Source organism: Ranitomeya variabilis, chromosome 5 (assembly GCF_051348905.1).
Source record: "Ranitomeya variabilis isolate aRanVar5 chromosome 5, aRanVar5.hap1, whole genome shotgun sequence".
NCBI classification, from domain to species: Eukaryota; Metazoa; Chordata; class Amphibia; order Anura; family Dendrobatidae; genus Ranitomeya; species Ranitomeya variabilis.
This window is the reverse complement of record NC_135236.1, coordinates 485,309,066-485,333,635: the sequence shown is the minus strand read 5'-3', so window position 1 is coordinate 485,333,635 and position 24,570 is coordinate 485,309,066. Positions and strand designations below refer to the sequence as shown.

Sequence of the window (24,570 nt, the reverse complement as noted above, 5' to 3'; positions counted from 1 at the left end):
ATTTATTTGTACTTTGCTTGTCCTGTGCTATCCCTAGCCATTGGGGATTCATGACAGCTATGAAAATCAGCACGCAGCTGCATATTTATCCTTTACTGGCTATTAAAATAGGTGGACCCCCCCAAAAAAAAAAATTACATGGGCTCCCCCTATAATAGCCAGAAAGGCTATGCAGACAGCTGCGGGCTGATATTCATAGCCTCGGAAGGGGCCATGGATATTGCCCCTTCGCCTACAAATGCCAGCTCCCAGCTGCCCCAGAAATGACTCACTTAGCCTCTCTCTTCCCACTGCCCTGTAGCAGTGGCATATCGGTAATAAGGGGTTAATGACACCGTTGTATTGTAAGGTGACATAAAGCCTGGTTAGTAATGGAGAGGCGTCAATAAGACACAGCCAGAAAATAGGGATTTTTGTGTACTCACCGTAAAATCCTTTTCTCCGAGCCTAATTCCCCGAAGCCATCGATTGCCTGCAAAAAATAATAAACCAACCGTATACTCCCTGTCCGACGCAGTCCAATTAATAACGAGTGTCCCATGACAATCTCCCCTATAGAGCTGTCACATCAGGAGATGTGACAGCTCTATAGGCCTCCAGTGACACTGACAGGAGAAAATGGCTCCTGCAGTGTTATCACTGAGGGTTTAATGAGTCCATCGCTCTAACTTTACGGCACGGCTGCGTGAGAATTTTCATACGCAGCTGGGCCGCAAGTGACAGTATGAACTGTACTGTACTCACAGCGGCGGAGGGATACAGTGCGGAAGATACCTTCCGTCATTGTATCGCCGATACCCCTGGAGAAGCGGTCACATCTGCTGATGTGACAGCTCTCCACAGGAGATCGTTGTGGGACCTGTTGTGAATTCCGTTCTCGGACTCCCTCCTGTGGTCATGAATGGTACTTTGGTTAGTTCTGCTCTTGGACTCCCTCTGGTGGCTTCGAGCAGAACTGCTGGTCACTGAGGTTGGCTTTATCAACTGCCCTCGTTTATTGCTATGCTTGTTTCCCTATTTAACTCCACTCAGATCGTTACTTCATGCCAGCTGTCAATGTTTCAGTATTGGTTCAGATCTCTCTTGGACTTCTCTGAGGACCTGTCTACTCCAGCAGAAGCCAAGTCTTTGCTAGTTCATTTGTTGTTACTGCTTCCTGAATAACTGCTAAATTCTAGTCCAGCTTACTATCATGATATTCCCTTGCTAGCTGGTAGCTCTGGGGGTGCAGAGTGGCACCTCCACACCGTGAGTCGGTGTGGGGAGTCTTTTTGCTTACTCTGCGTGGTTTTTTGTAGTTTTTTGTGCTGACCGCATAGTTCCCTTTTCTTTCCTCTGACTATTTATTTAAGTCTGGCCTCCTTTGCTAAAACCTGTTTCATTCCTGTGTTTGTGACTTTCCTCTTAACTCACAGTCAATATATGTGGGGGGCTGCCTTTACCTTTGGGGAATTTCTCTGAGGCAAGGTAAGGCTTCTATTTCTATCCTTAGGGGTAGTTAGCTCTTAGGCTGTGAAGAGGCGTCTAGGGAGAGTTAGGTACGCTCCACGGCTATTTCTAGTGTGTGTGATAGGAGTAGGGTTTGCGGTCAGCAGAGTTCCCACTTCCCCACAGCTAGTCCCGATTTTGAGTTTACTCATCAGGTCATTCCGGGTGCTCCTAACCACCAGGTCCATAACAGTACAGCTGGCCAACAAAGTGTTAATGCATCTCAAAAGAGGGATAAGAGAAGTTCTGAACCCATTTTTTTTCTTTGCAGTGTGTTTTGTCTCTTTTTTCCCCTTAACCTCTGGGTGGTTCAGGACTCAGGTGTAGATATGGATATTCAAGGTCTGTCCTCTTGTATGGATCAACTTACTGCAAGGGTACAAAGCATTCAAGATTATGTAGTTCAGAATCCGATGTTAGAGCCAAGAATTCCAATTCCTGATTTGTTTTCTGGGGATAGATCTAAGTTTCTGAATTTCAAAAATAATTGTAAATTGTTTCTTGCTTTGAAATCCCGCTCCTCTGGTGACCCCATTCAGCAAGTAAAAATTATTATTTCTTTGTTGCGTGGCGACTCTCAAGACTGGGCATTCTCCCTTGCGCCAGGAGATCCTGCATTGCTTAATGTAGATGCGTTTTTTCTGGCGCTTGGATTGCTTTATGACGAACCGAATTCAGTGGATCAGGCAGAGAAAATCTTGCTAGCTTTGTGTCAGGGTCAGGATGAAGCGGAGGTATATTGTCAGAAGTTTAGAAAATGGTCTGTGCTTACTCAATGGAATGAGTGTGCCCTGGCAGCAATTTTTAGAAAGGGGCTTTCTGAAGCCCTTAAGGATGTTATGGTGGGGTTCCCCACGCCTGCTGGGCTGAATGAATCAATGTCCTTGGCCATTCAAATTGATCGGCGTTTGCGTGAGCGCAAGCTTGTGCACCATTTGGCGGTGTCCTCTGAGCAGAGGCCTGAGCTTATGCAATGTGATAGAACTTTGACCAGAACTGAACGGCAAGAACACAGACATCAGAATGGGCTGTGTTTTTACTGTGGTGACCCCACTCATGCTATCTCTGATTGTCCTAAGCGCACTAAGCGGTTCGCTAGGTCTGTCACCATTGGTACTGTACAGCCTAAATTTCTTTTGTCTGTTACTCTGATTTGCTCTTTGTCATCCTACTCGGTTATGGCATTTGTGGATTCAGGCGCTGCCCTAAATTTGATGGACTTGGAGTTTGCCAGGCGCTGTGGTTTTTTCTTGGAGCCTTTGCAGTATCCTATTCCATTAAGGGGAATTGATGCCATGCCGTTGGCCAAGAATAAACCTCAGTACTGGACTCAGTTGACCATGTGCATGGCTCCTGCACATCGGGAAGATATTCGCTTTTTGATGTTGCATAATTTGCATGATGTGGTCGTGTTGGGTTTGCCATGGCTACAGGTTCATAATCCAGTATTGGATTGGAAATCAATGTCTGTGTCTAGTTGGGGTTGTCAAGGGGTACATGGCGATGTTCCGTTGGTGTCAATTTCTTCTTCCACTCCTTCTGAAGTCCCTGAGTTTTTGTCGGATTACCAGGATGTATTTGATGAGCCCAAATCCAGTGTTTTACCACCTCATAGGGATTGTGATTGTGCTATAAATTTGATTCCTGGTAGTAAGTTTCCTAAGGGCCGATTTAGTTTGTGCCTTTCATTTGGCTCGTCCTGATCGGCCTGGGGGCCTTGGTGAGGGTTCGGTGACCCCTCCTCAAGGGGGGGGTACTGTTGTGAATTCCGTTCTCAGACTCCCTCCTGTGGTCATGAATGGTACTTTGGTTAGTTCTGCTCTTGGACTCCCTCTCGTGGCTTCGAGCGGAACTGCTGGTCAATGAGGTTGGCTTTATCAGCTGTCCTCTTTTATTGCTATGCTTGTTTCCCTATTTAACTCCACTCAGATCGTTACTTCATGCCAGCTGTCAATGTTTCAGTATTGGTTCAGATCTCTCTTGGACTTCTCTGAGGACCTGTCTACTCCAGCAGAAGCTAAGTCTTTGCTAGTTCATTTGTTGTTACTGCTTCCTGAATAACTGCTAAATTCTAGTCCAGCTTACTATCATGATATTCCCTTGCTAGCTGGAAGCTCTGGGGGTGCAGAGTGGCACCTCCACATCGTGAGTCGGTGTGGGGAGTCTTTTTGCTTACTCTGCGTGGTTTTTTGTAGTTTTTTGTGCTGACCGCATAGTTCCCTTTTCTTTCCTCCGACTATTTAGTTAAGTCTGGCCTCCTTTGCTAAAACCTGTTTCATTCCTGTGTTTGTGACTTTCCTCTTAACTCACAGTCAATATATGTGGGGGGCTGCCTTTACCTTTGGGGAATTTCTCTGAGGCAAGGTAAGGCTTCTATTTCTATCCTTAGGGGTAGTTAGCTCTTAGGCTGTGAAGAGGCGTCTAGGGAGAGTTAGGTACGCTCCACGGCTATTTCTAGTGTGTGTGATAGGAGTAGGGTTTGCGGTCAGCAGAGTTCCCACTTCCCCAAAGCTAGTCCCGATTTTGAGTTTACTCATCAGGTCATTCCGGGTGCTCCTAACCACCAGGTCCATAACAGGGACCCTCGTTATTACAAGGATTACTGCGGATCAGGGAGTATATTGTTGGTTTATTATTTTTATATTTCTTACAGGTGATCGATGGCTTCGGGGACTAGGTGATTGGTGAGTATGTACTGTATATGTGTGTATGTGTTTTTGTTTTCTTTTTACGCTTGAACACAGTAGACGGATGATGGGACTACTGCTGTCCCATCATCCGGCTAGATGTCACTGTAGCAGGCATAGTCGGATGCCTGCCTAAATACAGACCCACACACACACAGCCCCGCACACACCCAGACACACACACCCCATCAGACATAGCCCCACAGACCCCCCCACACAGACACACACACACACACAGTCCCGCAGACACACACAAACATGTCCTCCGCCTACACACTCTTCCCCTTCCCAATCTGCAGCGTTTCTCGCACGCAACTCCGCAGCAAAACTGCAGATCTTTTTAAACCTGCGGTTTTTCTGCCGATTTGACTGAATCAATGGAAGTCAATGGGTGCAGAAACGCTGCAGATCCGCAAAAATTGACATGCTGTGGAAAATAAAATGCTGCGATTCCGCATGTTTTTTTCCGCTGCATGTGCACAGCGTTTTTGTATTTCCCTTTGATTAACATAGTGTGCACAACGCACTGCGGATTTGAGGCAATTCTGCGCATCCAAAAACGCTGCAGAAACGCATCTAAATCCGCAACGTGTGCACATAACCCTTATAGTATAAACCATTAAATTCTTAACAGACATGCCAAAGAAGCTTACTAGCGTGAGATAGCGCTCCCCGAGTGTGTTGGGGGACACTCGCTTGGCAACGGGATTAAAGCATTCAGGCACGGTTTTCCACATAAACAGTCTATTCCGGTTTATTTAGATTCATAAACCGCACCACAAACAGTTCATTATATATATCAACGGAACATAAAAACAGACAGTCTGTTCCAATGGCAGATACTCGTCTGCCCGTAACCCCCTTTATCTGGAGTTACCTTACAGGAGCTACTGATCCACACACTGACTCCTGTCAGTCCTGGTTCCCAGGGAAGCTGCCTAACTGGGATCACCGTCCTTATGACCAGGGCACTCCAGACCCGCAGAAGGAACTGTAGCTTCCCCAACGCACTGCTGTCACAGTCTCTGCACATACGGCCTCTCCATGTGCTATTCAGGAAGTCCACTCCTTGTACCTTCCAACACATAGGCCTTCAGGTCCATGGCCTCACCATGTGCTTCCAGGAATCCGATCCTACTCCCAGGATTTTCCAACACAGACCATCCAGGACCTTACACTCTGACCATTCAGGTCCATACACTCTGAACATGTGACCCAAACCATGGTCACATTATGTACCTGTAACAACCCCCATAGGTGGGAGGTGTGTGGTTAGTCAGTCCCGCCTAGCTCTCCAACTAACCCTGTAAGACCCCCTTATAACAAAACAAACACTTGTGGAACTACAAGACCAGAACATTTCGGGCTTACAGCGCAGAGGACAACCTCTGTTTCTGCGACATACCGGCCATTCACAATGAAGCCAGTCACTGTATCACACTAGTCGTAGACTTTTGCCTCCCCAAAGATTAATATGACCTTGTAGCCCATTAAAAGATAAGCCAGTTAATTCACTTATCACCCTAAAGTGCAGCCTCGGCAGAGAGAAATCAGGTTTTGAAGTTCAGTCTGGGAGTGCATTGGGGAGTGATAATGTACTTACAAGCCTCTTAGCCTCGGCTGTATTCCGGAATTAGCTGCACCTTCCCCTGGCTGATTGACAGGTCATTTGTTCTGGTACACTGGCCACTGAGATGTCACACGGGCAGAGGGGGTCGCTAGTAATTGCGATTTCTCACTTTAAGGTCATGAAGAGATGGACTACCTTATCTTTTAAAGGACTACACAGTCACATTAATGATCTGCAGGGGTGGATGAAGTTTCGGAAAAGGTTCCCATGAGAAGGGCTTGTCCATATGCCCTATTAGGCTACTTTCACACATCAGGTTTTTCGCGCCATGCCGATTCCGGCGTGGATGGATGAATGGATGAACTTATTGCAAATATTCTGAAGATCAATGTGGATTTCACTGTGGAGGTGAATCGCTTGAAAACTATTGTTCTGGTAAAGGAGCGAGACAGACAGCGAATTCTGCGTCGAAGGCGTTTGTGGATCCACCCCATCACTGCTTAGAGAATGACGCGGGGAGTCTTCTCTACTTTATACATGGAGCTACGAGGAGACCCAGAGAAGTTTTTCAGCTATGTGCGTATGAAATCGGAGAACTTCGATCTATTGGTGGACCGAATTGGACATCTCATCCGAAGGAGTGATGTGTTGCCGATTCTCCATTTCACCGGCGGAGCGTCTGATGGTCACTCTTCAGTAAGCCATTTTTATTGTGTCTCATCCTGTAAAGCACACTTCAATGTCGATGCTGGTATTTTTTTTTTAGAATAGTTTTTAGTGATTTTTTAGGAATAATTTTTATTGTATCTCCTACTGTTAAAGCTGATTATTGATGGTATTTTGTACTAATTTTTGCCTTGATTTTATTCACAGATTTCTTGCAACAGGAAAATCCCTTTCGTCACTCCATTTCCAGTTCAGACTTGGGATTTCCACCATCTCCGGAATTGTCAAGCACACCTGTCGTACATTGTGGGACTGTTTGCACGGCGAATTTATACCACATCCCACAATGAAGAGTTGGTTGGAAGTAGCCGAGAAATTCCAGCAAGTGCGTCAGTTTCCCAAGAGCTTGGGTGCAGTGAACGGGAAACATATCCGCATCGTGAAACCGGCTGGTTCTGGATCTGAATATTTCAACTATAAAAAATACTTCTCCATTGTGCTGATGGCCATCACCGATGCGGAATACAAATTTGGATTGGATTGCAGGGGAATGTCCTGTAGTTACCTTGAGTTGCGGTGATGCGCCCTCTGCTGGATGTCCTCATGAACTGGAGCCTTGGAAAAGTTCCCACGCTCGAGTTCATATGAGGACATCCAGCAGAGGCAGCCTCACCGCGACTCAAGGTAGCTACATGTCACCCGCTTTCCATTCATTCCCCGGGGATTTTACAGGCACGAGCACTGCTTAGCAAAGCTCCTGGCTGTAAAATGATTTAACCCCTTCAGATGGATTTACTTCGTGGGACTTGACCTGAGCGACGGAAGGTATGAGATATTGTTGTTTTTTTTATTTTTCCTTTGTTACAGAACGAGGGTCTTCAGGTGGATTACCAGTATAATAAAATATTACAACACCCTGTGTCTTTATTTCATTAAAATACTTTTAAATAATGTGTGTGTGTCTTATTAACCATTTCGTACTATTGGATTAATAATGGATAGGTGTCATAATTGACACCTCTCCATTATTAATCTGGCTTAATGTCACCTTACAATAGCAAGGTGACATTAACCCTTCATTACCCCATATCCCACCGCTACACGGGAGTGGGAAGAGAGGCTAAGTGCCAGAATAGGCGCATCTTCCAGATGTGCCTTTTCTGGGGTGGCTGGGGGCAGAGGTTTGTAGCCGGGGGGGGGCCAATAACCATGGACCCTCTCTAGGCTATTAATATCTGCCCTCAGTCACTGGCTTTACCACTCTGGCGGAGAAAATTGCGCGGGAGCCCACGCCAATTTTTTCCGCCATTTAACCCTTTATTTTACAAGCTACTGCGCCCAAATTTTGCACATACACACAACTAACATTAGTAGTGTGGAATATGAAAAAAAAAAAAAGGGATATGAGATGGTTTACTGTATGTAAACCATGTCTCATATCCTGTCGGGTTTGGGAAGGAGAAATGAAAAGCCGGCAATTGAATTACCGGCTTTTCACATATCTCGTGCTGAATTAAATATAAATACAGTATATATAGATATATGTGTGTGTCTCAATGAGAATATATATATATATATATATATATATATATATATATATATATATATATATATATATATATATATATATATATATACACACACACACACACACACACACACACATACTGTATATATGTTTTAACGAACATTTGTGCACATAAATCCATTAGATGTCGGTTTTGCAAGCCTGCGAGAAATTATTGCAGTACGGATGCCATACGGATTACATACGGAGGATGCCATGCGCAAAATACGCTGCCACACCCTGCCTACGGATGACATACGGATCACTATTTTGGGAACATTTCTGCGTATTACGGCCGTAATAAACGGACCGTATTTACATACGCCGAGTGTGACGCCGGCCTAAGAGTTCTGTGTCAGTTTCCCGAATGAGGGACCAATTTGCAGAATACTTTATTCCACCTGGCAGGATGAGAGAGTTTGAAAAATTTGTCTTGGACCTTGTAACCCTTAGGCCACGTTCACACTTTGCGGCGTCCCTCTGCGGGTTCTCCCGCAGCGGAATTGATAAATCTGCAGGGCAAAACCGCTGCGGTTATCCCTGCAGATTTATCGCGGTTTGTTCCGCGGTTTCCGCTGTGGGATTACTCCTATACTATTGATGCTGCATATGCAGCAATATGCAACATCAATAGTAATGTTAAAAATAATAAAAATTGGTTATACTCACCCTCCGATGTCCGGATCTCCTCGGCGCTGCACGCGGCGCTCCGGTTCCAAAGATGCTGTGCCGAGAAGGACCTTCGTGACGTCACGGTCATGTGACCCGGGCGTCATCACGGTCATGTGACCGCGACGTCACCACAGGTCCTGTTCGCACAGCAACTCTGACCGGCCGGCCGCGTGCAGCGCTGAGAGGTGAGTATAACATGATTTTTTATTTTTATTCTTTTTTTTACCCCAAATATGGTTCCCAGGGCCTGGAGGAGAGTCTCCTCTCCTCCACCCTGGGTACCACCCGCACATTAACCGCTTACTTCCCGCAACGTGGGCACAGCCCCATGCGGGAAGTAAGCGGTTCAATGCATTCCTATGGGTGCAGAATCGCAGCGATTCTGCACAAAGAAGTGACATGCTGCGGGTTTTAAACCGCTGCGTTTCTGCGCGGTTTTTCCCGCAGCATGTGCACAGCGGTTTGCGGTTTCCATAGGGTTTACATGTAAATGGAAACGCTATGGAAACTGCTGCGGACCCGCAGCATCAAAATCGCAGCGGTTCCGCGGTAAAAACCGCAAAGTGTGAACATGGCCTTAGTATTTTATTTTATTGTACTAAGTTGTGTACCTGTTGTGTTGCCCCAAAGTATTTAACCTTTAACCTTCTTTTACCCAAGTTATGTACCTGTTTGGGTTGTACCCAAAGTATTTAACCTATAACCACATTATTAAACCTTTCTTTACCCAACGTATTTAACCTTATACCTTCTAAATAAACGACAAATTGTGTGAAAAAAAACAGTTTTATTAAACTAAAGGTCGCTACCTACTGATCCTTCACCACCACCACATTCCTCTCTTCACACTCCCACTGTTGAAGTGTCCCAATTTGACAGCCCCTCCAGCAATATCTCCACCCCGAACTTTAACTTATAAAGTAGAAAGAAAGAACGGGTGGACATGAAACTGGGAGTTGTATTTGGAATTTGGAAGGTTGGAGGGGGTGTAGTTGATGGATTGGGAGGCAGAAGAGGTGATGGGTGGAGAAGAGGGTTGGGATAGTGACATGATGGGTGAAGGAGACTGGTGGTAGTGGGCATCGAGAGTAGAAGCGGAAGATGTTGGTGGTAACTGGTATGGGTCAGGATGCTGGTACGGGTCAGGATGCTGGGACGGGGAACAGGCAGGATGCTGGGACGGGGCAGGGGCACGATGCTGGCAGTGGCTGGAGGGAGGGACAGTGGCTGGGGGGGGCAGATGTGGTGGCTTGGGAGGTAACAAGAACTAGAGTAGACTGGCACGATTGCATTACTTGGATCTGCTGATCAGGAGATAGCTTATCCATGCGCTCGAGTACCGACCGGAAAGAAGTGTGGTTCGGTGATTAACTTGCATCTGAATGCATCCGTAGCAGAAGTGCATGCAACTAGAGAATGCTTTTGTTTATCAAATTAAAACCTGCGGCCATTTGCTACGACAAAAGTCTCAGACAGTTCTGGAAGGATGCATTCAGGTGCAAGAACTCGGGCGCATAGCTCTGTACCTGACCCCTCTGGCGCTGCCGCCCCGAAGCCACAAATGTAGTACAGGTGGCAGCATCAAAGGGGTGGGGTAAAAGAAAAGCTATATCCTCACCAGCAGATTCATGCAATGCAGCCGGCCACAATGCAGCTCCAGCGCTGGTGGTTGGGACCGAGGGATCAGATGTGAGGGTAGGCTGGAAAGGTGCAGAGGGGCCAGGACTGTCGAAGTGTCCCGCAGTGGCGGACTCCTGAGGGATCGCCCCAGAAGGGTTCAACTCTGCTGCAGGCTCCCGAGTGCTGCTGACGGTGCTGTGGAACAAAGTGAAAAAAAATATACCGTATATACTCGAGTATAAGCCGAGATTTTCAGCCCACTTTTTTGGGCTGAAAGTCCCTCTCTCGGCTTATACTCGAGTCATACCCAGGGGTCGGCAGGGGAGGGGAGCGGGGGGCTGTCTAATAATAATACTCACCTGCTCCTGGCGCGGTCCTTGCAGGTCCCTGCTTCCTGGCGCTGCAGTTTCTTCCTGTACTGAGCGGTCACATGGTACCGCTCATTACAGTAATGAATATGCGGCTCCACTACCCATAGAGGTGGAGCCGCATATTCATTACTGTAATGAGCGGTAACGGTGACCGCTCAGTACAGGAAGAAAATGCGGCGCCGGGGAACAGACGTGCAGCGACGGCGCCAGGAGCAGGTAAGTATGACGGGGCAGTGCACGATATTCACCTGGTCCTCGTTCCACCGTCGGCGCCGCTGTGTCTTCCGCAGTGACGCTCAGGTCAGAGGGCGCGGTGACGTGATTAGTGCGCGCCGCCCTCTTCCTGAACGTCAGTGCAGAGGATGGGAAGACACAGCGGCGGTCAGCGGTGGAACGGGGAGCAGGTTACTATAGCAAGTGCCGGGGGCCGGAGAGGTGAGTATGTAATTTTTTTATTTTTTTAATCGCATCAACAGCATATGGGTCAAATATCTGTATGGAGCATCTTATGTGGCCATGTGCACCATTATATGGGGGCAAATATCTGTATGGGGCATCTTATGTGGCTATGTGCAGCATGATATGGGGGCAAATATCTGTATGGGGCCATGTGCAGCATTATATGGGGCCATGTGCAGCATGATATGAGGGCAAATGTCTGTATGGAGCATCTTATGGGGTCATAATCAACATTTGTGCAGGATTATATGGGGCATATTTTAATATGGAGCATCTTACGGAGCCCATCATAAACTGTATAGAGCATTATCTGGGGCTCCTGATTCAATATGGATATTCAAAAACAGTTAAACTACTGATGTCTCAATTAATTTTACTTTTATTGGTATCTATTTTTACTTTTGAAATTTACCGGTAGCTGCTGCATTTTCCACCCTAGGCTTATACTCGAGTCATTAAGTTTTCCCAGTTTTTTGTGGCAAAATTAGGGGGGGGTCGGCTTATACTCGAGTATATACGGTATAATATATTGATATTGCATAGCCCTGGCTGAAACAGCAAAAGAGGGTTACACATGTAAACATGGGTAAATGTGGTGGGTAATATTTACCTTCGGCTCACCATCGTTGACCTGAGGATCGACAGGGCTTGGGCATATTTATATCTGCTCCTGCGTCCTCCAGATCCACTCGGGGCCCGCATCTCTTTGTTGAACTCCTTCTTGAAGCGTTCCCTGATCGACCGCCACCGCTTGACAATCCTCTCACCTGAAAAAAAGTGAAAGCACAAATTGGTTAGTATACAACACTTTAAATCCAGCAACATAACTGCACTGTGTATACTTACGTGCTTGATTCTGGGCCCAAACATCGAGGTCCTCCCAGTTGTCTACAAGCTGTTGGCAGACTTGCTCCCAGAGTCGACTGGTCACAATTACATCTGCGTGGCAGCGGTCACCCATATTCCACAGCGGCTCCCTCTCTCGGATCAGATCGATGAGGAGGTCGATATTTAGCCCGACCTCCACACCGTCCGACTCAGGAGCATGCTGTGAAGCCTGTTAAAAAAGAAGAAAAAAAAAACATTACATTCAAAACAACATTAAGTTCAAATTAAAAAAAAAAAAAAGGAGATGCTTACACGATGACGGCCGCCCGCACTCTCACGCTGATAACCCTGGGAGCCGCTCTGAGGACCTCGGGATCGAGCACCAGAATCATAATACTATAAGAAAAAAAAAATATGTGCTTGGATGTTGCCTTTTTATGTGTTGTGTGCAGTGTGATGTCTATAATGATCATTTTGTATGTGTTGTAAGTTGTGTGATGTCTGTAATGATCAGTTTGTATGTGTTGTGTGCAGTGTTCTTTCGGTAATCTTTGGTTTTTATGTGTTGGGTGTAGTGTGAGATTGTAGATAGATATGGGACAGATACAGTAGATAGATATGGGACAGATAGATAGATATGGGACACATACAGTAATAATAATAATAATAATCTTTATTTATATAGCGCTAACATATTCCGCAGCGCTTTACAGTAGATAGATATGGGACAGATACAGTAGATAGATATGATACAGTAGATAGATATGGGACAGATAGATATGGGACATACAGTAGATAGATATGGGTCAGATACAGTAGATAGATATGGGACAGATAGACAGGGCAAAAAAAAGTCAATAAAAACAAAACATATATTTACCTCATGGCTGAGGCTCTCTTGCTGGCAGGAAGGCAGGCTCTTTGCTGGCAGGCAGGCTCTCCTTGCAGGTAGGCTCTCCTTGCAGGCAGGCAGGCTCTCCGCTGGCAGGCAGGCTGGCTCTCCTTGCTGGCAGGCAGGCTCTTTGCTGGCAGGCAGGCTCTTTGCTGGCAGGCAGGCTCTCCAGGCAGGCAGGCTCTCCGCTGGCAGGCAGGCTGGCTCTCCTTGCTGTCAGGCAGGGTCTTTGCTGGCAGGCAGGCTCTCCTTGCTGGCAGGCAGGTTCTCCTTGCTGGCAGGCAGGCTCTCTTGATAGCTGGTATGAGTGAGGGCCTCACTGGCATTGTTTATATATGTGTCCTGGGGACAGGCCAATTGGTTCTGAGCATGCTCAGATTAAAAAACCGGATCAGGTCACCGGATCCGGCGCATTCCGGCATCCATAGACTTGCATTGTAGCAAAAAGCTGGAAGCACCGAATCTGGCCTTTCCTTCTTTTTCACCGCAGACAAAAAACTTTACTATAGACGTTTTTTCCAGACGCCGGAATAGAAAAAAACGGAAGGAACGGTGGGCAATGCGGCGCAATCCGGCGCTAATACAAGTCAATGGGGAAAAAATGGTTCCGGTGGTTTTTTTTGCCGGTTCCGGTTTTTCTAAAAAGAGCCATAATGAGCTGGAATGAAAAAACCTGATGTGCGAAAGTAGCCTTAGCAGACTCAGGACTGAATGGCCACAGCAGGGAAATTATCTGACTGTTGAGGATTCTCAAATATGATTGATAGATGGGTAGCACAACTCCTATATTAATGTATGAGAAAACCCCTTTAAGGCTAGTTTCACACTAGCGTTTACCTGATCTGCGGCAGGCTGCAGACTTCCTCCGTGAAGCCCCGCCCTCACCTCCGCCGCTAGCTCCGCCTACTTCTGCATGCGGCCCGCATGCGGCCTCCGTACCCATCTTTAACATTAGGTACGCAGGTCATGGGGCTGTATGCGGATGCTGCCGCATGCGTCGTTTTGACGATGTGGAAAAAAAAAAATGCTACAGGCTGCGTCCTACGCTGGTCGCCACATCGTCAAAACGACGCATGTGGCAGCATCCGCATACAGCCGCACGACCTGCATACCTAATGTTAAAGATAGGTACGGAGGCCGCATGCGGGCCGCATGCAGAAGTAGGTGGAGCTAGCGGCGGCGGTGCGGCCGAGGGCGGGGCTTCACGGAGGAAGTCCGCAGCCTGCCGCAGATCAGGTAAACGCTAGTGTGAAACTAGCCTAACTTACTCAAAGAACAAATCAGGCACAAAAGTAAAACAGTGCCTAATTCTACATGTACGGTCCATGTAAATGTAGCCTTGGAAATAAAGATTTTTTTTATTTCTAAGAAATTAAAAAGGAAAAATTGGAGCATAACGTTTAACTCTGAGGTCCTGCCAATTTGGCTAGAACTACCTTCAATGACGGCTGTTTAATCATATGATTCAAAACCACTGTGATATTAGTCATCCAAACAAGCTGAGGATTCTACGATTAAATCTTAATAAAAAGCTGCTTTACACATATTTTCAACAAAAATGTTTTGAATCTCTGAACACTAGTACAAAGGACTCCTCCCATATATAAATAAGAATTTACTGTTACAGAGCACAAAATGTAGTCTCTCTCGCTCTCTTATATTTTGAGTGCGGATTACACGTGCCCTGGACGGCTGACTCTTCACTCAGATCCGATTTTACACGGGGGAAGATGTAATTCCTGTTAAAAGTGTAGACTAGTGAATTATAATAGTTGATTAAAGGTGAGTCTGTGTGTGGTGACTCTTGAAGCAATGACTCCTGCAGCAGTCCACTCCTTGTGAATCTCCCCCCAAATTTCTGAATGGCCTTTTCTTAATATGCTTGGAAACAGCACTCTGAGCAGCCAGCTTCTTTAGCAATAAACTTTTGTGGTTTACCCTCCTTGAGGAGTGTGTCAATGACTGCCTTCTGGACATCTGTCAAGTCAGCAGTCTTCCCCATGATTGTGAAGCCTACTGAAACAGACTAAACGATTAGGAAGCCTTTGCAGGTGTTTTTGGTTAATTATTCTAATTTACTGAGATAATGACTGTTGGGTTGTCATTGGCTGTAGGCCATAATCATCAACATTAACAGAAATTAACATTTGAAAATGATCACTGTTTGTAATGACTATCTATAATATAACACTGGGAGCGTCACTCTGTCCGAAGCCTTTATAGACTGCGCATGCGCCGGCGCAGTCTGGACCCCACAGAGTGACGCTCCCAGGAGATCGCGGTATGCGTAAGCACTGAACGCACACCGCGATCTCCAACGGAGAAGCAGGGACGAGCCAGGAGGGTGAGTATGCTATATTTACCTGTCCCGTTCCACCGATGCGCGCTGCTCCATCCTCCACATCCTCTGCCTGTGACATTAAGTTCAGAGGGCACGATGACGCGCTTAATGCGCGCCGCCCTCTGACTGAACAGTCACAGCCAGAGGATGTGGAGGATGGAGCAGCGCGCATCGGTGGAACGGGGGACAGGTAAATGTAGCAAGTGCCGGGGGCCTGAGCTAGCGGCAACTCCGGCACCTGACCCCCACAGCGCGCCGGTGTCCCCGCCTGCTCAGGCCCCCAGCACTCGGCGCCCAGCACAGCCACGCACAGCCGTCCGCACTCACCACAGCCACGCACAGCCGCCAGCACTCACCACAGCCACGCACAGCCGCCCGCACTCACCACCGCCGCCGGCACTCAGCACAGCCACGCACAGCCGCCCGCACTCAGCACAGCCGCCCACACTCAGCACCGCCGCCGGCACTCAGCACAGCCACGCACAGCCGCCCGCACTCAGCACAGCCGCCCGCACTCAGCACAGCCGCCCGCACTCAGCACAGCCGCCCGCACTCAGCACAGCCGCCCGCACTCAGCACAGCCGCCCGCACTCAGCACAGCCGCCCGCACTCAGCACAGCCGCCCGCACTCAGCACAGCCGCCCGCACTCAGGCAGTAGAGCCGGAGAGAGAAAGATGGGAGCAACATATGGCAGAATGGAAACAGGAACAGGCAGAATGGGTGCAGCACATTACAACAGAATGGGGCGCAGGATGGGAGCAGCACATGATAGAATGGGGGCACGGGATGAAAGCAGCACATGACAGAATGATTGCGCACGATGGGAGCAGCACATGACAGGATGGGGGTGCAGGATGGGAGCACATGACAGGATGGGGCGCAGGATGGGAGCACATGACAGGATGGGGGCACAGGATGGGAGCACATGACAGGATGAGGGTGCAGGATGGGAGCACATGACAGGATGGGAGCAGCACATGACAGAATGGGGGCACAGGATGGGAGCAGCACATGACAGAATGGGGGCACACACATGACAGGATGGGGGTGTAGGATGGAGCAGCATATGACAGGATGGGGACGCAGGATGGAGCAGCACATGACAGGATGGGAGAGCAAGAAGGGAGCAGCACATACCAGGATGGAGACCATATACCAATATAAATGCTCGCCACCCGGGCGTAGAACGGGTTCAATAGCTAGCATAATATGAGTTTCACTTTTTGTATTTAAGAACTGAAATAAATTAACTTTTTGATGATATTCTAATTTTGTGAGAAGCACCTGTACTTATCCATTGAAAGGGTTTTTGTTGTCAAGTATACAAACTTAAGTTTTATAGAAAATAAAGCTTACAGAAATTATTCTATTATTTTCTAATCTCATTGCATTACAAGACATTTTTTATGAACGGCAGCAATCGTTTAACCCCTTAACGACCTCCGCCGTACTATTACTGTGGAGGTCGGATCCCCTGCTTTGATGTGGGCTCTGGTGCTGAGCCCACATCAAAGCAGGGACATGTCAGCTGTTTTGAACAGGTGACATGTGCCCGCAATAGTGGCGATTCACCCGCCGCTATTAACTATTATTAGCGCGGCTGGAAATGAGCGCATCGCCGACCCCAGTCACATGATCGGGGGTCAGCGATGCGTCGGCATAGCAACCAGAGGTCTCCTTGAGACCTCTATGGTTACTGATGCCGCTTTGCTGTGAGCGCCACCCTGTGGTCGGCGCTCATAAGCCTGCAATTCAGCTACATAGGAGCGATCTGATGATCGCTGCTATGTAGCAGAGCCGATCAGGCTATGCCAGCTTCTAGCCTCCCACGGAGGCTATTGAAGCATGGCAAAAGTAAAAAAAAAAATAAATAAAATAAAAATTAAAAAAAAATGAAAAAAATAAAAATATATAAAAAAAGTTTAACCCCTTAATCCCGTATGACGTACTATCCCGTCAAGGTGACCTGGGACTTAATTCCCGGTGACGGGATAGTACGTCATACGCGATCGGCCGCGCTCACGGGGGGAGCGCGGCCGATCGCGGCCGGGTGTCGGCTGCATATCGCAGCTGACATCCGGCACTATGTGCCAGGAGCGGTCACGGACCGCCCCCGGCACATTAACCCCCGGCACACCGCGATCAAACATGATCGCGGTGTACCGGCGGTACAGGGAAGCATCGCGCAGGGAGGGGGCTCCCTGCGGGCTTCCCTGAGACGATCGGTACAAGGTGATGTACTCACCTCGTACCGAACGTCTTCTCCCTGCAGGCCCCGGATCCAAAATGGCCGAGGGGCTGTATCCGGGTCCTGCAGGGAGCACTTCCGGGTCGGAGCAGGCTGCAGATGAAAGCTGCAGCCTGCTCCGATGAAAGGATGATCGCAGATCTAATAGAGTGCTGTGCACACTATCAGATCTGCGATCTGTGATGTCCCCCCCTGGGACAAAGTAAAAAAGTAAAAAAAAAAATTTCCACATGTGTAAAAAAAAAAAAAAAAAATTCCTAAATAAATAATAATAAAAAAAAAAATATTATTCCCATAAATACATTTCTTTATCTAAAAAAAACAAACAAAAACAATAAAAGTACACATATTTAGTATCGCCGCGTCCGTAACGACCCAACCTATAAAACTGGCCCACTAGTTAACCCCTTCAGTAAACACCGTAAGAAAAAAAAAAAAAAAACGAGGCAAAAAACAACGCTTTATTACCATACCGCCGGACAAAAAGTGGAATAACACGTGATCAAAAAGACGGATATAAATAACCATGTTACCGCTGAAAACGTCATCTTGTCCCGCAAAAAACGAGCCGCCATACAGCATCATCAGCAAAAAAATAAAAAAGTTATAGTCCTCAGAATAAAGCGATGCCAAAATAATTATTTTTTCTATAAAATAGTTTTTATCGTATAAAAGCGTCAAAACATAAAAAAATGATATAAATGAGGTATCGCTGTAATCGTACTGACCCGACGAATAAAACTGCTTTATCAATTTTACCAAGCGCAGAACGGTATAAACGCCTCCCCCAAAAGAAATTCATGAATAGCTGGTTTTTGGTTATTCTGCCTCACAAAAATCGGAATAAAAAGTGATAAAAAATGGTCACGTGTCCGAAAATGTTACCAATAAAAACGTCAACTCGTCCCGCAAAAAACAAGACCTCACATGACTCTGTGGACCAAAATGTGGAAAAATTATAGGTCTCAAAATGTGGAGACGCAAAAACTTTTTTGCTATAAAAAGCGTCTTTTAGTCTGGTTTCACACTTGCGTTTTTATCTGCATGCGTTTTTTAAAAAAACCACATGTGTGAAAAAATGCATGTAAACGCGGTAAAACGCATGCGTTTTTATAGAAAAACACAAGAAAACAAGAAAAAAACAAAAAACCCTAACCCTACCCCTAACCTGAAATACGTGGCACTGAAATACGTGGCACTGAAATATACGTTTATATACGTATATAAGTGCCACGATATTTCAGTGGCCACGTATATAAGTGCCACGTATATAAGTGCCACGTATTTAAGTGCCACGTATTTAAGTGCCACGTATTTAAGTGCCACGTATTTACGTGCCACGTATTTACGTGCCACGTATTTTTCAGTGCCTGAAATACGTGGCACTGAAATACGTGGCTTTAAGTGCCACGTATTTAAGTGCCACGTATTTAAGTGCCACGTATTTACGTGCCACGTATTTTTCAGTGCCTGAAATACGTGGCACTGAAATACGTGGCACTGAAATACGTGGCACTGAAATATCGTGGCACTGAAATATCGTGGCACTTAAATACGTGGCACTTAAATACGTGGCACTTAAATACGTGGCTCTTAAATACGTGGCACTTATATACGTGGCACTTATATACGTGGCACTTATATACGTGGCACTTATATACGTGGCACTTATATACGTGGCACTTATATACGTGGCACTTATGACTGTCAGAAAATGTTCAGTAAACGGTTAGGGGTGAGGTTAGGGGTAGGGTTTCAGGTAGAATTGGGGAGTTTCCACTGTTCAGGCACATCAGGGGCTCTCCAAACGCGACATGGCGTCCAATCTCAATTCCAGCCAATTCTGCGTTGAAAAAGTAAAACAGTGCTCCTTCCCTTCCGAGCTCTCCCGTGCGTCCAAAAAGGGGTTTACCCCAACATATGGGGTATCAGCGTACTAGGGACAAATTGAACAACAACTTCTGGGGTCCAAGTTCTCTTGTTATCCTTGGGAAAATAAAAATTTGGGGGGCTAAAAATCATTTTTGTGGGAAAAAAAATATGTTTTATTTTCACGGCTCTGCGTTGTAAACTGTAGTGAAACACTTGGGGGTTCAAAGTTCTCACAACACATCTAGATAAGTTCCTTGGGAGGTCTAGTTTCCAATATGGGGTCACTTGTGGGGGGTTTGTACTATTTGGGTACATCAGGGGCTCTGCAAATGCAACGTGACGCCTGCAGACCAATCCATTTAAGTCTGCAGTCCAAATGGCGCTCCTTCCCTTCCGAGCTCTGTCATGCGCCCAAACAGTGGTTCCCCCCCACATAGGGGGTATCAGCGTACTCAGGACAAATTGGACAACAACTTTTAGGGTCCAATTTATCCTGATACCCTTGTGAAAATACAAAACTGGGGGCTAAAAAATCATTTTTGTGAAAAAGAAAAATAATTTTTATTTTCACGGCTCTGCGTTATAAACTGTAGTGAAACACTTGGGGGTTCAAAGTTCTCACATCACATCTAGATAAGTTCCTTGGGGGGTCTAGTTTCCAATATGGGGTCACTTGTGGGGGGTTTGTACTGTTTGGGTACATCAGGGGCTCTGCAAATGCAACGTGATGCCTGCAGACCAATCCATTTAAGTCTGCATTCCAAATGGCGCTCCTTCCCTTCTGAGCTCTGTCATGCGCCCAAACAGTGGTTCCCCCCCACATAGGGGGTATCAGCGTACTCAGGACAAATTGGACAACAACTTTTATGGTCCAATTTATCCTGATACCCTTGTGAAAATACAAAACTGGGGGCTAAATTTCATTTTTGTGAAAAAAAAAAAAAAATTATTTTCACGGCTCTGCGTTATAAACTGTAGTGAAACACTTGGGGGTTCAAAGTTCTCACAACACATCTAGATAAGTCCCTTGGGGGGTCTAGTTTCCAATATGGGGTCACTTGTGGGGGGTTTGTACTGTTTGGGTACATCAGGGGCTCTGCAAATGCAACGTGACGCCTGCAGACCAATCCATTTAAGTCTGCATTCCAAATGGCGCTCCTTCCCTTCCGAGCTCTGTCATGCGCCCAAACAGTGGTCCCTCCCCACAAATGGGGTATCAGCGTACTCCAGACAAATTGGACAACAACTTTTGGGGTCCAATTTATCCTGATACCCTTGTGAAAATACAAAACTGGGGGCTAAAAAATCATTTTTGTGAAAAAAAATAATAATTTTTATTTTCACGGCTCTGCGTTATAAACTGTAGTGAAACACTTGGGGGTTCAAAGCTCTCAAAACACATCTAGATAAGTTCCTTAGGGGGTCTACTTTCCAAAATGGTGTCACTTGTGGGGTTTTTTAATGTTTAGGCACATCAGGGGCTCTCCAAATGCAACATGGCATCCCATCTTAATTCCAGTCAATTTTGCATTGAAAAGTCAAATAGCGCTCCTTCCCTTCCGAGCTCTGCTATGCACCCAAACAGTGGTTTACCCCCACATATGGGGTATCGTCGTACTCAGGACAAATTGCACAACAACTTTTGTGGTCTAATTTCTTCTCTTACCCTTGGGGAAATAAAAAAATGGGGGTGAAAAGATCATTTTTGTGAAAAAATATGATTTTTTATTTTTACGGCTCTGCATTATAAACTTCTGTGAAGCACTTGTTGGGTCAAAGTGCTCAACACACATCTAGATAAGTTCCTTAAGGGGTCTACTTTCCAAAATGGTGTCACTCGTGGGGGGTTTCAATGTTTAGGCACATTAGGGGCTCTCCAAACGCAACATGGCGTCCCATCTCAATTCCAGTCAATTTTGCATTGAAAAGTCAAATGGCGCTCCTTCCCTTCTGAGCTCTGCCCTGCGCCCAAACAATGGTTTACACCCACATATGGGGTATCAGTGTACTCAGGACAAACTGCACAACAATTTTTGGGGTCCAATTTCTTCTCTTACCCTTGGGAAAATAAAAAATTGGGGGTGAAAAGATCATTTTTGTGAAAAAATATGATTTTTTATTTTTACGGCTCTGCATTATAAACTTCTGTAAAGCACTTGTTGGGTCAAAGTGCTCACCACACATCTAGATAAGTTCCTTAGGGGGTCTACTTTCCAAAATGGTGTCACTTGTTAGGGGTTTCAATGTTTAGGCACATCAGGGGCTCTCCAAATGCAACATGGCGTCCCATCTCAATTCCAGTCAATTTTGCATTGAAAAGTCAAATGGCGCTCCTTTGCTTCCAAGCTCTGCCATGCGCCCAAACTGTGGTTTACCCCCACATATGGGGTATCAGCGTACTCAGGACAAATTGTACAACAAATTTTGCGGTCTATTTTCTCCTGTTACCCTTGGTAAAATAAAACAAATTGGAGCTGAAATAAATTTTGTGTGAAAAAAAGTTAAATGTTCATTTTTATTTAAACATTCCAAAAATTCCTGTGAAACACCTGAAGGGTTAATAAACTTCTTGAAAGTGGTTTTGAGTACCTTGAGGGGTGCAGTTTTTAGAATGGTGTCACACTTGGGTATTTTCTATCATATAGACCCGTCAAAATGACTTCAAATGAGATGTGGTCCCTAAAAAAAAATGGTGTTGTAAAAATGAGAAATTGCTGGTCAACTTTTAACCCTTATAACTCCGTCACAAAAAAAAATTTTGGTTCCAAAATTGTGCTGATGTAAAGTAGACATGTGGGAAATGTTATTTATTAAGCATTTTGTGTGACATATGTCTGTGATTTAAGGGCATAAAAATTCAAAGTTGGAAAATTGCGAAATTTTCAAAATTTTCGCCAAATATTCGTTTTTTTCACAAATAAACGCAAGTTATATCGAAGAAATTTTACCACTAACATGAAGTACAATATGTCACAAGAAAACAATGTCAGAATCGCCAAGATCCGTTGAAGCGTTCCAGAGTTATAACCTCATAAAGGGACAGTGGTCAGAATTGTAAAAATTGGCCCGGTCATTAACGTGCAAACCACCCTCGGGGCTTAAGGGGTTAAATTCAAAATAAAAAAATTAAAAGAATAAAAATCAAACCTACACATATTTGGTATCGCCGCGTTCAGAATTGCCCGATCTATCAATAAAAAAAAAGGATTAACCTAATCGCTAAACAGCTTAGCGAGAAAAAAAAATGTAATTACATTTTTTCGGTTGCCGCGGACAACAAAACCTGAACGTGTGCACACACCCTAAAGAGAAGCTGTCACCTTTTTTTTGCCTATCAACTAAAAATATCATCTAATAGAGTGTGAGCTATACATTCCCCAACTACTTGTGAAACCCCCCCGACTCCCCATGAATCCACCATAAGAACCTTTTATATTGCTCCCACGCTGTATGGAAATATCCTCGGTCCGGTCCGATGGGCGTTGGTTCTGGCCCCTCTCCCCACCCCAAATCGGCGTGCTGTACGCATTCCGTTCTGTGAATAGCAATGTTTGCGTACAGGTCCCCCGCGTGCGCCTTCAAATTGCCTCCTGCGCGTGCGCAGTATGCTTTGCCCACCTGTGGGCAAAGCCGAAAAACAATAGTGTGCATGCTCCGGAGGTACTATGTCCCTGAAGTCTTTCGCTGTGCATGCGTACTTATGGGGGATTCATGGGGAGTCGGGGGGGTTTCACAAGTAGTTGGGGAATGTATAGCTCACACTCTATTAAATAATCTTTTTAGTTGATAGGCAAAAAAAACTGGTGACAGGTTCCCTTTAACTCAGTCATGTTAGCAACCAGTATAGGAGTCAGCAGAGCACTGGTGGCAGGAATGAAGGGGTATGACAGTACTAAGGTCAGTGAAGTGGGTTGTGCACTGGTGCAGCCAAGGAAGAGACCGCCAGTATGGTGCCCTAGCACACAGCCCGGTCTCTCTCCTCCCACAGGCCTCACACCAGCCTGTCACACAGTGCCAGCAGGGGACATTACACAGCAGCCTGGCACACCGACAGCCCCGCACGGTGACATTACACAGCAGCCTGGCACACCGACAGCCCCGCACGGTGACATTACACAGCAGCCTGGCACACCGACAGCCCCGCACGGTGACATTACACAGCAACAGGGCATTCCGTCTTCAGAAGTCATGTGACCAGTTCCTGTGTGGAGAGATGCACAGACACAACAATCCCAGCATCCGGGTACGAGCACGGCTTCCTTCCTGGTGTACCGCGCCACAGCTTCTGTTGCAGTTAGCCTGCCCCTTATTACCGCATTTGATAGACTTTGTTCCCCTGCACCGAATTACATGAGCATCACCCAGCAATCTGCGCCCCTCACCCGCTCTTACCTGGGGGCTGTCCAGCAAAGCCTCCTCCAACAGCAGCTTGTCCACAGCCGGCATGATGTTCTCCAGTCCACAGTCACAGTGCTGCTCCTGAATTACTGAGCTGGGTTCAATTAGCAGCCCTTCCTTCTGCAGCTCAGCGACACGTCAGGACTGGCGATTATACCCGCGGCCACTAGTGGGCAGCAAGTAGCTGGAAGAAAGACTATCTATGCTAATGATAGGGAAAGTGCAGACCGCTGCCACCCGCACACATGGCATTACCACACTGTCTGAAGAGTTAATAGGTTTCTATGTGCTGCCACAAGCTACATGGCATTGCCACACTGCCTGAAGAGTTAATAGGTTTCTATGTGCTGCCACCAGCCCATATGGCATTACCACACTGCCTGAAGAGTTAATAGGTTACTATTAGTGATGGGCGAATATACTCATTACTCGAGATTTCTCGAGTATGCTCTGGGGTCCTCCGAGTATTTTTTAGTGCTCGGAGATTTAGTTTTTCCTGCCGCAGCTGAATGATTTACATCTATTAGCCAGGCTGAGTACATGTGGGGGTTGCCTGGTTGCTAGAGAATCCCCACATGTACTTATGCTGGCTAACGGATGTAAATCATTCAGCTGCGGCATGAAAAAGTAAATCTCCGAGCACTAAAAAATACTCGGAGGACCCCGAGCATGCTTGAGAAATCTCGAGTAACGAGTATATTCGCTCATCACTAGTTTCTATGTGCTGCCACCAGCCCACATGGCATTACCACACTGCCTGAAGAGTTAATAGGTTTCTATGTGCTGCCACCAGCCCACATGGCATTACCACACTACCTGAAGAGTTAATAGGTTTCTATGTGCTGCCACCAGCCCACATGGCATTACCACACTACCTGAAGAGTTAATAG

At 46.4% G+C, this 24,570-nt stretch overlaps 1 protein-coding gene across 1 annotated transcript in view; it reads right to left on the bottom strand.

The window, feature by feature from the left end:
- APPL2 (adaptor protein, phosphotyrosine interacting with PH domain and leucine zipper 2) overlaps positions 1–23,851 on the bottom strand; it is a 132,394-nt gene extending 108,543 nt beyond the window's left edge. The window contains exon 1 of the mRNA XM_077265534.1: positions 23,675–23,851. Coding sequence (XP_077121649.1) covers positions 23,675–23,728 — 54 coding nt within the window. The 5' untranslated portion in view covers positions 23,729–23,851. The remainder of the gene's footprint in view (positions 1–23,674) is intronic.
- Positions 23,852–24,570: the final 719 nt, after the last annotated feature.